General features: G+C 38.0%; 1 protein-coding gene and 1 non-coding gene across 2 annotated transcripts; both read left to right on the forward strand.

The window, feature by feature from the left end:
- The first annotated feature begins 6,885 nt into the window (after positions 1-6,885).
- Positions 6,886-6,970, forward strand: TRNAM-CAU (transfer RNA methionine (anticodon CAU)). Its single transcript is given in 2 exon segments — positions 6,886-6,923; positions 6,935-6,970. It is a non-coding gene; the product is annotated as a tRNA-Met (tRNA).
- Positions 6,971-8,174: 1,204 nt separating this feature from the next.
- Positions 8,175-9,649, forward strand: LOC104611355 (sequence-specific DNA binding transcription factor). The gene is made up of 2 exons (XM_010278374.3): positions 8,175-8,898; positions 9,112-9,649. Exons 1-2 carry the CDS (start codon positions 8,368-8,370, stop codon positions 9,508-9,510), a joined length of 930 nt encoding a protein of 309 aa, XP_010276676.1. The 5' UTR covers positions 8,175-8,367; the 3' UTR covers positions 9,511-9,649.
- Positions 9,650-12,407: the final 2,758 nt, after the last annotated feature.

Consider the following 12,407-nt stretch of genomic DNA (forward strand, 5'->3'; position numbering starts at 1 on the left):
TACACCCCTAAACTGAACAATTCTATCTGGTCCTTGTGGAAAAAACTGATATTACTGCTGAAATGAAATCGTTTCACAGTGATCCATCATTCAAAATGGTAATTCACTTTAAAATCCATTTTTATTTTATTTGTGTCATATATTTAAGTTCCATGTCACCAATTTTATAGGTTTAGAATAAGTTTGGTTGAATTGGCTATTTTTTCTGGTATTGTGGCCACCAGTATTTTAAGGATCAAAAGTACTTGAAACTAGACCTGTTCACGGGCAAGGTTGGTCAGGTTTGGACTGCTCTTTGCCTCTTTATTAATAGAAAATGTCTAGGCTTGAGCATGAGCCTGACCTGACCATCGGGCCTAGGTCTTGAGTCCGAGTCCTATTCTTATATAAGCCCGGTCTAGACATAAAAAGCCATACCTACGGTGTACTCTAATAAATTAATAAACCAATTCCTATTTCCTAAATTGTAAATTGGCATCTGGTGATAATTTAATAAGCCAATATATATATTATGTATTTATTATATGTTATTAATAAATATTTTTATTATATTTAATGATATCAGGTAGGGTTTATTTGAGAAAGCTTGAGCCACAGCCGACAGGCCTAAAATTTATTCAAATCCAATAAAGAACAGGCCAGCCTATCGGGCTACCCGACCCACCGACCCATAAACAAGTCTCTATTGGAGGCTAGCTATACTGAAAATAAGATAAATAAGAAAACAAACAAATTAAATCACTCAATACCCATGTTCTCAGGATGTAAAAATTAAAGAGCCTGCTTATATCAATGAAAATAAACCCCACGGTCTTTCCCAATAGATTTTCTAATGTTGTTAATTGGCAATGTCTAAGTTTAATGGAGTACATATTTGCAGCATTCATGGAACCCAGGTTTCCTACTCACTTTCTCTACCCACATTCTATCTACAGTACACTGCAGCCGCACATCGTCACAATATAAGATGGCTGGGGATGTGTAGCTACAATTCAAGGGAAATCGGATTTAGTCCTCACAAGATCATACTCACACCGTTCGCACAGTCCCTTGCAGCTTTGTATTGAAAATATCTCCTTAGAAAAAAAACATACAAGTATAGAGATATTTACAGTGCATAGATGTAAAAGACTGTAAAAACGGTGTGAACATGGTCTTGTGATCACTGAATCTGATCTCCCTTCAATGTGGGTAGAGAATAATGGGCAGGAAACCCGATCGGCATTCATGATGTGTAGGGAACTGTTTTTTTGGATATAATACTTCTTTGGGAATGCCAAATATCTAAAATTAATTAAAACAGGATCAATAGAAATTAAAATGAATTTAAACTGACGATGCAATTTGCTAGGAATTGTATTAAGTTCATCCCATAGATCTATGCTATACATGGGAGAGACTCAATGAGTGATGAATGATTTGATGATCTTTTAATTCAGAGCTGTTCTTGGCTTTCAAATTACACCAACCAAGGCAGATTAGGCACTACACATGTACACACAAACCAAATTGTACTCATTTACTCATATTAAGCAATGAATCATTGAATTGTAGAACAAAAATCACCAAAGTTGTCATCATTAAATTCTGAATTCAAGTCCTTTACAAAGATAGGTGATCTGACTGAATCTCTTACCAGTAAACCAAATATCTCTTAGATTGTGTCATTATAGTTCATAGAATTTTTGCATGACATTTACTGAGAGAAAGTATACTAAGTGGTTGGGAGATCATTTATAGTATCAACAAGAAAAAAATGATATGTTACAAAGCAAAGTTCAAAAGATCGCAATGTATCAGTGCATATCATACAATATATCAATTTTTAGGACCTTCTATACGTGTTAATAGATGCCATACAATGCCCACTGTCCAATATATAAAAAAGTAAAAGTAAAGAACAAATTTGATGGTTCACAACTCTTGATATGCAAAAAAAGTATTGAGGGTATTGATACTTTTAACCTTTGACTAGAAGAACTGGGGCATATCAAAAAGGACATGAGTACTGAGAAATGATTTAAGGATATGGATATGGCATTAAAATGATGGAATTGGATTCATGTAGCCGATCCCATATAGTTAGGATAAGGTTTGAATGGTGGTGATGATGATAAATGCTCTCCCCTCTCTTATTATCCATAGAAAAAACTATTTTTATAATAATCCTTTTACATTCATATATGCTTCCACTAATTATATATTGGTGTACAAATTAAAGTTTAAGGTTCTGTCATATCTGATAAACTTTTTATAGAATCACAATAGTTTTCAATGTAATACATCTCATTTATATCAAAGTTGTATTGCTAGGACCTTTGTATATATGAAGGTGCTCTAAGTCGCAGTTGGATATAGAGTAAATCTGGTCCAGATCCAACTTTTCAAATCTATTACTCTTTCGGTCCTGTTCATTTTTCGGTAAATGAAAGCGGGATTGGTCATAGAAAGTGGTTTCTGTCCTGTTGATAAACAATTCTGTCTTTGCTTTCTGGTAAACTGTGGGTTTCATGGTAAATTGCTTTCCTCCCAGGTCGGGTAAGTAATTTTTTTACCTGGGGGAGGGGAGAAGTTGCTAAAACATTATGGGATAAAATTATTCCTGTTAATAATTGCATTTTATGGGTAAAAATAGTTAAAAGAATATTTATTTGAAAAACACTTTTGATTAAAAGAATACGGGTAAATGTGATAAATGCATTTACCCAAGTAAATAGCGTACCAGAAAATAAACAACTACATGGATACCTTGATTTGTTATGATAAACAATTAACAAAAAGGTTTTTTTTTTTTAACACAATTCTTTATTAATTCCAATTACTACATTTGTTGTCTTCAATTGTTAACTATATATAATCAATGAAATCTGATGTGGCAATGTGATTAGATTTTCTCGTAAAATTTGGGGTGGAACTAGGTATATGACAGATTGAGTCATGCTTGGGTTGCACTAGACTTTAGTAAAAAGGCCATCAGCCAATGGTCGGTCCAGGTTATCTGGGGTCTTATGAGGGTTGGACCGGATATGAACCAGCAATTTCTTGCATGGACTGCTCACTTTTAGGCTCGAACCAACATTCTCAAATTAATTAGCCGTAGATTTTAAATATTTCACTAAGCAAGGGCCCATTGTATTTGCTAATTAGACACTTTGAATAGGTTCAACACCAGGTTATCAACCCAATGTAGGAGAAAAAACCAAATTGCATTTGTTATATGAGATCACATCTCTGTCCCAGTCATCATCGGGAGATGTTCTCAGTACACGGCGGGAATGTGCTGTGGGGCGGCCCCTTGTGGGGTAGAGATGTAAAATAGGTTTCCTTCTCCAATCAAGACTACTGCCCAACCTATTGATGTTAAGTGTATGGCAGACTTTATTATACACACACTATAGATTGCTTTTTCTATGTTTTTTAATTTGGTAATGCAGCTTTGGCCCCATAGTGGCTTTGTTTTGTTTTGTTTGATTTGGTAAGAGGCCCTATAGGGGCAAGGTGCTATATGCTAAAACCATGATTAGTGGGTTAGTAAAATTCATTTTGGCTCCTTTTAGAAAGGAGGAAATCCTGATTTGGCGCTGCTGTCATCACGGAGGGGGGTTCTACAACATAAATGTTTTTTTGTTTTCATTTGTTTTTGGAATCATTATATCAGCAAAAAAAATGTTCTTGAACTGCTTTTTTGTTTTCAAAGTGAAAAACATATTGGTTTTGTTTTGAAAAACAATACATCTTTGAAACCAAGATTATATTGGTTTTTAAAACGAAAGCAAATCTTTTAGTATAGAAATTATATGATTTGTCAAACATGGTGTTGAATACTTAGATGAAAACATGTTTTCAAAACCAGATTCTAGAACATGTTTTTGGTTTCAGTTTTGAAAACAAAAAACATGGACGCAACCAAGAGCATGTTTCTTATGCTTTTTGTTTTAAGGAATAATCTGTTTTGAAGCAAGATCGTTTTGATTTGTTTTTAGAACCGGCAACAAGAAAATCAATTCATGTTGTAGAATGCCCCCAAAAATTCTAAGGAAATGTTTTTCAGTGTGAATTATTTTTCTTGCTAGCAGTTTCGGAAACAAGACAAAATCAGCTGGTTTGAAAACAAATTAATTCTTAAAAAACACAGAAAATATGTGTTTTTTGTTTTCAAAATTGAAGCAAAAACTGTGTTCTTGAAATTCGTTTTTGTTGTTGTTTCAAAAAAAAAAACCATCTGATTTGAAAATAGATTTTTTTTTAAAGCATGTTCTTGGTTGTGTATATGTTTTTAGTTTTCAATTGAAACAAAAAAAATGTTCTTCAATTTCTAGTTTCAAAAACATGTTTTCATTTGGTTATTTAATATCATGTTCTATAAATAATATAATTTTTACATTACAAGATTTGTTTTTGTTTTAAAAACCATTATTTTGATGGTTCAAAAAACAAGTATTGTTTTTTGAAAGGAAATCAACTTGTTTTCTCCTTGAAAACAAAAATAGAGTTCAAGAACATGTTTTTGTTTTTTGGTAGATGTGGCGGTTTCAAAAACAAATGAAAACAAAAACATGTAGAATGTCTCATACAATGTGAATTGTTTTTCATGTTATTGTCGGTTCCAAAAACAAATCAAAACAGCCATTTAGTTTGAAAATAGTTTGTTTCTTAAAACAAAAAGAGAAATAAAAACCATTATTTTGTTGGTTTCAAAAACATGTATTGTTTTTTGAAACAAAATCATATTCTTTTTTCCTTTGAAAGATGTTTTTTATTTTATTTTTTTGCTGACGCTGCTATTCTGAAAACAGATGAAAACAAAAATATTCATGTTATAGAACCCCCACTTAGTATCATGTTTCATAAATTATATAGGGGTGTTCACCGATATGAATTGTTTTGTGTTCTAAAACAAAACCCTTCACATTGGCCAACACCATTATTTTGATGGTTCTAAAAATATGAATTACTTTTTTGAAACAAATCCAACTTATTTTTTCCTTTCAAAACAAAAAATAAAGTTGCTTTTGCTTTTTGGTTGACGTACCCCCTAAATTTTTCTAAAACATTGGAGAGGTGGTTTATTACCCATGGGAAAATTAAAAGGAGCAAAAGTTTTTTTTTTTTCCATAGTTAGTGGTGATGAGGGGCAATTTGGCCCTCTTGTGACATTGCGCCATGTGGTGGCCTTGAACCGTTTCTTAACACCCCGACGTCACGTAGGCAACTCGGCCCAAGACCAGGTCAGCCATCTCAGGACTAAGTCGTCTACCGCAGGACCAGGTCGCCCGTCACAGGGCCAGGTCGACCATCACAGGATTAGGTCGCCCATCTCAAGACTAGGTCCAACTTATTTTTTCCTTTCAAAACAAAAAATAAAGTTGCTTTTGCTTTTTAGTTGACGTACCCCCTAAATTTTTCTAAAACATTGGAGAGGTGGTTCATTACCCATGGGAAAATTAAAAGGAGCAAAAGTTTTTTTTTTCCATAGTTAGTGGTGATGAGGGGCAATTTGGCCCTCTTGTGACATTGCGCCATGTGGTGGCCTTGAACCGTTTCTTAACACCCCGACGTCACGTAGGCAACTCGGCCCAAGATCAGGTCAGCCATCTCAGGACTAAGTCGTCTACCGCAGGACCAGGTCGCCCGTCACAGGGCCAGGTCGACCATCACAGGATTAGGTCGCCCATCTCAAGACTAGGTCGCCTATCGCTAGACTAGGTTGCCCATCGCAGGACCAGGTTGCTTATCTTAGGACCAAGTCGGCCATTGTAAGACCAGGTCGCCCATCGTAGGACCAGGTCGGCCAGTCATCACAGAACCAGGTTGCCAATCGCAGGACTAGGTCGCCCATCTCAAGACTAGGTCACCTATCGTTGGATTAGGTTGCCCATCGCAGGACCAGGTTGCCCATCTCAGGACCAGGTCACCCATCGCAAGACCAGGTTGCTTATCTCAGGACCAAGTCGGCCATTGTAAGACCAGGTCGCCCATTGTAGGATCAGATCGGCCAATCATCACAGAACCAGGTTGCCAATCGCAGGACTAGGTCGCCTATCGTAGGACCAGGTTGGCCATCACAGGACCATGTCACCCATTGCAGGACCAAGTCACCTATTGTAGGACCAGGTTGGCCATCATAGGATTAGGTCGCCCGTCACAGGACTAGGTCGCCCATCGTAAGACTTGGTTGACAATCGCAACATTAAGCTAGGGACCTTAGCATAAGGGGCGGCCTCTCTCTGTCAACCTGGCTGAAGCATAGTTGGCGACCTGTAGGATGTGGTGGCCGACCCCCATCATGAGTGGGCTATCATCTCCGAATCCTTTAGGATCATGTTGCCTTGTCGACAGAGCTAACTACCGCCCCACCCGCTTTGGGCGCGATTGGATAAGCATTTCTCGCTTACGTAGAATCCATCTACATGTGTGAAACCACCTTCGAATCAGATGGGCCAGAGATCTTGGACGCATTTCGTGGAGTGCACAACAATTAGCCTATATAAAGGCATCCCCTTCCTCAGAAAAGGTATGTGTGATTTAGCATTTATAGCTTTCTAGATTTCTTGCTTCTTAGCTCTCTCAAATCTCTTTGCTGACTTAAGCATCAAAGTATCCACCCCGGGTAAAGCAACCCGAATACTCTGATCTCTTCTTTTGTAACTTGACCCAACAAACTCACCAGCCCTACATCCCACTTGTCCTCTAGTAAGAAGCTACCAGATTGCGTATCAAGTGGAGTTATTTATAGTAGCAGAACCGGATGCCTTCTGAATGAGGAGTTTGAGACCACTTTCTTGCAGCCCCTAATAAAACATAGACATGCCAATCATTGTCTTAAATTCTAAAACATCGAATAATCTATTTTAATTTTATACTAATCAAGCCAAACATGACCAAGGGGTGGTGGCGCAGTTGGCTAGCGCGTAGGTCTCATAGCTTCTGAGTTATCCTGAGGTCGAGAGTTCGAGCCTCTCTCACCCCATTGAAGTACTTTTTTTTTTCAGAAAAAAAACGTCAAAAGTATAGTGCATAGAATTTTGATGAGCTCCCTCAATGAGGAGAGAACATCTGCTGCTACCATGGTCTTAGCACTCCGTAGACAGGTCAACAACGAAAATAAAATCAAAACGTCACATTAATTGATTTTTAATTTCCTAACAAAGAATAATTATTTTTTATGATTTCCCAATTTCCATGTGATTCTGATTTTTTTTAGGAGGACGTGGCACTAAATTATAACTTCAATGTAAAAATAATCAACCTTTGAGAGCTATGTAAAAAATCGGTTTAGATGGCAGAAGTGATACCAAACAACAGAATTCACCAACTTTTGAAAAATCCCCAATTTCAAAAATTGATATATATATATATATATATATATTTTAAAATCAGTAAAGAAGAATCAACATCGATACCAAACATTACCTAAAACCCCAGCTGCTAAATTATGAGCTAAAAGTCTAAAACATTCAACTCATACTAATAAGTTATGGGCTAAATTAAAACACCAAGCTGCTTCTTAGGCCCCAAAAATAATTATATTGCTTTTTAATTAATTTCCATCCTTGGTGTACCATGTTTCTCATTGGTGTCGCAAGAGAATGCTGCGGCTCTTGGTCTCCCACAAACCAAGGTGCACGTGTACAACAGGCTATGTAACCCAATCAGAAGTGAACACGTCATGATTCGCAACTGATTCATCACTGAGAGAGAGATGCCAAAAGATAACCCAAATTGGTCAAGAGAAGAATCACTGCTGGCATCATAAGAAGACCGTCAAGGGCCCAATTCCATTAATCTTCATTGTAATTGATCCTACTTCCTAGTGGTGACGAATCCACCTTCCTTGGTGAGACGCAAAAGAGGCCAAAAGGGAACCAAAAAGGGGGAGAAGATCAGAAGAGGAGAGAGAGCAGCTTGGTTGAGTGATGACAGCTTATTGGGTGGTGGCCTGGTGGGGAGGGCGGAGTGGGTGGCAACACCACGTGACCGACCTCCTTGGTGGACGTCTTGGTTGGCTTCATATCCACGCAAACAGCCAAAACCCAACCACAACACACAAAAGAAAAGCCCAAACCCCCCTCTCCCTAAAACCAAAACCCACCAAAAAAAAAGCCAACAGTGGCCACAACAAGAGCAGAAAAGTGTGAGAATGAGATTAAATTGATTAGCACATTTGACAAAGTGATCCTCCTTGGTTGGCCACTAACACTCTCTCTCTCTCTCTCCTCTTCTCTTTGTTGCTACAACCTTTTGTTTTCATTCATTCTTTCCCACTACTGCCATCTCCTTCTGCTTCTTCTTCATCTGCACCACCTTTTCTTTGCTCTGATGCAATGCTAGCTGCAAGCAGGTAGCTAGAAGTATAGATGGGGAGAGATGGAGAAGCAGCAGCCTGACCAAGAGACACCATCTCTCCTCCCCACCAACAGCATTAAGGAAGAGAGTCTAAGGAAACCTCCAACTGTTGCCTCTGGTGGTGGTGGTGATAGGTTGAAAAGAGACGAATGGAGTGAGGGTGCAGTCTCCAGCCTTCTTGATGCCTACGAATCCAAATGGGTGCGTCGAAATCGAGCCAAGCTCAAAGGGCAGGACTGGGAGGACGTTGCCCGCCATGTCTCCTCTCGGGTCAACTCAACCAAGACCCCCAAGACGCAGACACAGTGCAAGAACAAGATCGAGTCCATGAAGAAGAGGTACCGCTCCGAGTCGGCCACAGCTGATGCCTCCTCATGGCCTCTCTTCCAGCGTCTCGATCTCTTGCTCCGTGGCAAGACCCATCCTCCTCCTCAGTCTCTTATGGTGCTTGATCAACCGCCACCGCCACCACCACCACCACCACCTCCTCCTCCTCGTGGAGTTCAGCAGCAAGGCTTACATGAATCCAATGGGGTTGAACAGGAGGCCAAGGTTTGCCTTTAATTTGTTTTTCAAACTTGTAGCTCTCTTTAGTCCAACAAAAATTAAATTCTTTTGGAGGTTGTTATCAATACATTCATTAATTGATGGGTTCACTCATGATTTGATGTTTTCGTTTAATTTACCGAGACATTATGAATCCCCTACAATTCATGCCGAGTAAACTCGGTATTGATCTATTGTTTATACCTTTTGTCTCAACAGGAAGAAGGCAATGGACCCAGCTTGTTAAACCATGAATCAGATAAGAGTCCAATGGAGATGGACAGTAGCACGCCAGTCTCTGATGACCGTGAGAAGCAGAAGTTGATGTCAAGGAAAATGAAGATGAAGCTGAAGAAGAAGAAGAAGACACGGAGAAGGGATGAATGGGAGGTGGCAGAGAGTGTTCGGTGGCTAGCTGAAGTGGTGGTGAGGTCGGAGCAAGCAAGGATGGATACAATGAGAGAGCTAGAGAGGATGCGAGTTGAAGTAGAGGCCAAGAAAGGAGAGATGGATCTCAAGCGAACAGAAATCATTGCCAGCACACAGTTGCAGATTGCTAAGCTCCTTGCAGGCAGTGGGAAAGGCATTGATTCTTCACCGAGGATTGGAAGAAGTTGATGATCAGTGAATTGAATGTGTCATCTCTGTATAGTTTCAAGAGAAATGACTCCTTTGGGAGCTATATATATATATAATAAGAACACTGCTACTCTTAATTGCCATGAAATCAAAAGATGATTTGCCTTGCTTGATTTCATCAACTGTCTATCGATCCGAGTTCTGGGTTCTACGTTATGGTTTTAGTTAATTTCACTAGCTAATAGTCAAAATTAATGACGATTCACCAAATGAGAGATCTTCTATCTTTGCACCCATATGACAGAGATGAGTATTTTTGTTCTCTTCTCTATGGTCTCTAGGCTGTTGTTTATTCTTTTCTAGGACTTTGGACTGAGAAAAGAACTAGAAGAAAGGAACAACATTTCCTCACATGTGAACAGAAAAAAACATTAGCTTCCTTGTGGAAGAAATGTTGTCGCCAGAATGGTGTCTGATTGCCGGATGGGTACTTGACCTGTACCAGATGTTTGATGGCTGGATTAGTGGAAAAAAAAATGGAAAGGAGAAGGCACAGAAATATGCCCAAAGCACAGAACATGCCAAGAACCCATTCTGTTGGTGATGAATCAAGTTGGGGTTTTACTGGTTTGATGACGGGTCATATCAATTGAAGTTATCATCAACCCAGTAGCCTTCCCCTGTCAACTCATCCTTCCATTCTGGATTTCTGGTTTTATTACAGGATTTGCTTCGCATTTTACTTTTTCCGAGATGGGTTTGGCTTACTAGGTTTTCGGTTTTTGGTGAGGTTAGTATGAAACAATGGATCCACTGTTTAATTAATAATAAAAATGTAGTGAAATTTGTTTCAATTATCAACTTTAGTAATAATATTGGGGATTTATAAAGTGAAATTAATGTTTTAGGCACAAATACAAGAAATATTTACTTGATGTTTTCTTTAACACCCTCCCATGCACTTCACCCAGCGCCAAATTAATGTAGTGTGGCCATTTCAAATTAAACCAGCTCAACCAAATGGTCCAAATGTTGTTGTTTTTTTATTTTTTATTTTTATATATACCATATATGTATACTAAAGCCATATCGCCTATACTTGCATGGAGTCCAAATGCCTATTCGATCGGTATGCACTGATCTTCATTAATCTTAGAAATCTTTTGTTGGTGTTTTCAGCCCCTTGTTGATTCGGCCAATTGGATTAGTGACCTGGTGATGCAGTCATATTTCTAGTTTGGATCAACATTGAACATGCCATATCACAAAAAAAAAAAAAGAAAAAAAAGAAAAAAAGATTGATGACTTGATCAATTATCGGAAAACCTAAATGGTTGAAGTGTTGACCAATTGACTCATTTAAAGGGTTGCTGATTTTTGTATTAAAAATCAGTTCAGTTCAGTTCTAAGGCAGAAATTGGAACATACCCGGCCTGTAAGGTTGGTTCTACGTTTTTGGAATTGAAACCTACTATCTGAAGATTGCGTCCAAGGTTGATTCTGGCCTTGCTGGTTTCAGGGTCTATAAGTGGGTGTATGTTGACAATCAGAGGGGTCTTTGCTTGAAGGACAGTAGAAATGGCACCTTAGAAGGGTGGCCACTGAGATAGAGGGGAAAAGGGGATCTCAAATATAAGATCAGAGAGAGAGAGAGAGTCTTTGGAGACGAGAATAGTTGTAACCTCTCGGACTCACAAGGAGAGAATGAGGATTCTGTTAGAGATCTTTACTTCGGGGATCCCTATTTATAGTTTTTTTTTTCTTGAATACCTTTTTCCTTCCAGAAATTTCTTTTTGGGATCCTTTACCTAGAAGATTGGCCTGATCTATGCCATTTAGTCTAGTTGGGGAATTACCACGTCTCCATTGGGGCTTTGGTATTTAGGTTCTCACCCTTGCCGATGCATGTACATGAAAGGCTTGTTCATTTCCTCTTAACTCTTATATCCTAAGAGGAATCTTATAATTTTAAGAGAAAAATGGGTGTTCGTTTCCTCTTACCTCTTAAAAAGGAATCTTACAATTTTTTATTTTCTAATGATACCCCCAAAACACAAACACAAGTTCTCATATATGGAGTTAAAATGGGCATTTGACAATTTTCAGAATTCAGAACAACATTTTTTGCCTTCAAATTTCAGAAAAAAGAAAAGTTCATCAATACCAATATACCTCTTAATGTAATTATTGCACTTTCAGATGTCAGATGTCAGAGCAAACGAGCAGGCCTACATTCACGAGTTATAATGTTTGTTACCAAGTCACTGATAAGTGTATGTTCTACTTGTCCATGATTTGGCTAGAGATGATGGTCTTGGGATTTGAGATTTAAGCATTTGGTGAAGCACTTTGGCAAATAGCTATAGCATTACGATGTGGTATGCATGACTTAAATCACACATTGGATTACAAATCACGATCTCTTGAAGCTTGCAACTTTGCATAGGGGTGAGCATGGGTTAATTCTCTTCAGTTCCATGGAAAAACTTGGAACCTACCCCATAGGAGTCAGTCCTAGGTTTTTTGAAGGTTGGTTTTGGCCTTGGCGGTTCTAGGGTCTATCCATAAAACCTATTCATTCTTTACTTTCCCCCTTGAAAAATGAAACATGCTCTTTAAAAACTTGATTTTTAATAAATATAATATATAGTTTAAAACTTATATTATCTTTATTAATTAAATTGAATAATTTAATATATAATTCATCATGATGTATTATTAAAAACTTATCATTATAATTTGAATTTTGTAAATATTACCTTTTACATTACTTATTATACACATTCAAATATTATAATGAATACAAATAATCAAATCACTTAAGTAACTCAATGGTCAAGTGAGACCATGGCTTCGTAATCGTGAGTGCTTGGGTTCAAAACTTCACATCCTTAAAAGTATTTTGGAGTTTATTTCATGACAAGTTCAGTTACAAG

The sequence above is a fragment of the Nelumbo nucifera genome, chromosome 7 (assembly GCF_055504915.1).
Source record: "Nelumbo nucifera cultivar China Antique chromosome 7, China Antique-T2T, whole genome shotgun sequence".
Classification (NCBI taxonomy): domain Eukaryota; kingdom Viridiplantae; phylum Streptophyta; class Magnoliopsida; order Proteales; family Nelumbonaceae; genus Nelumbo; species Nelumbo nucifera.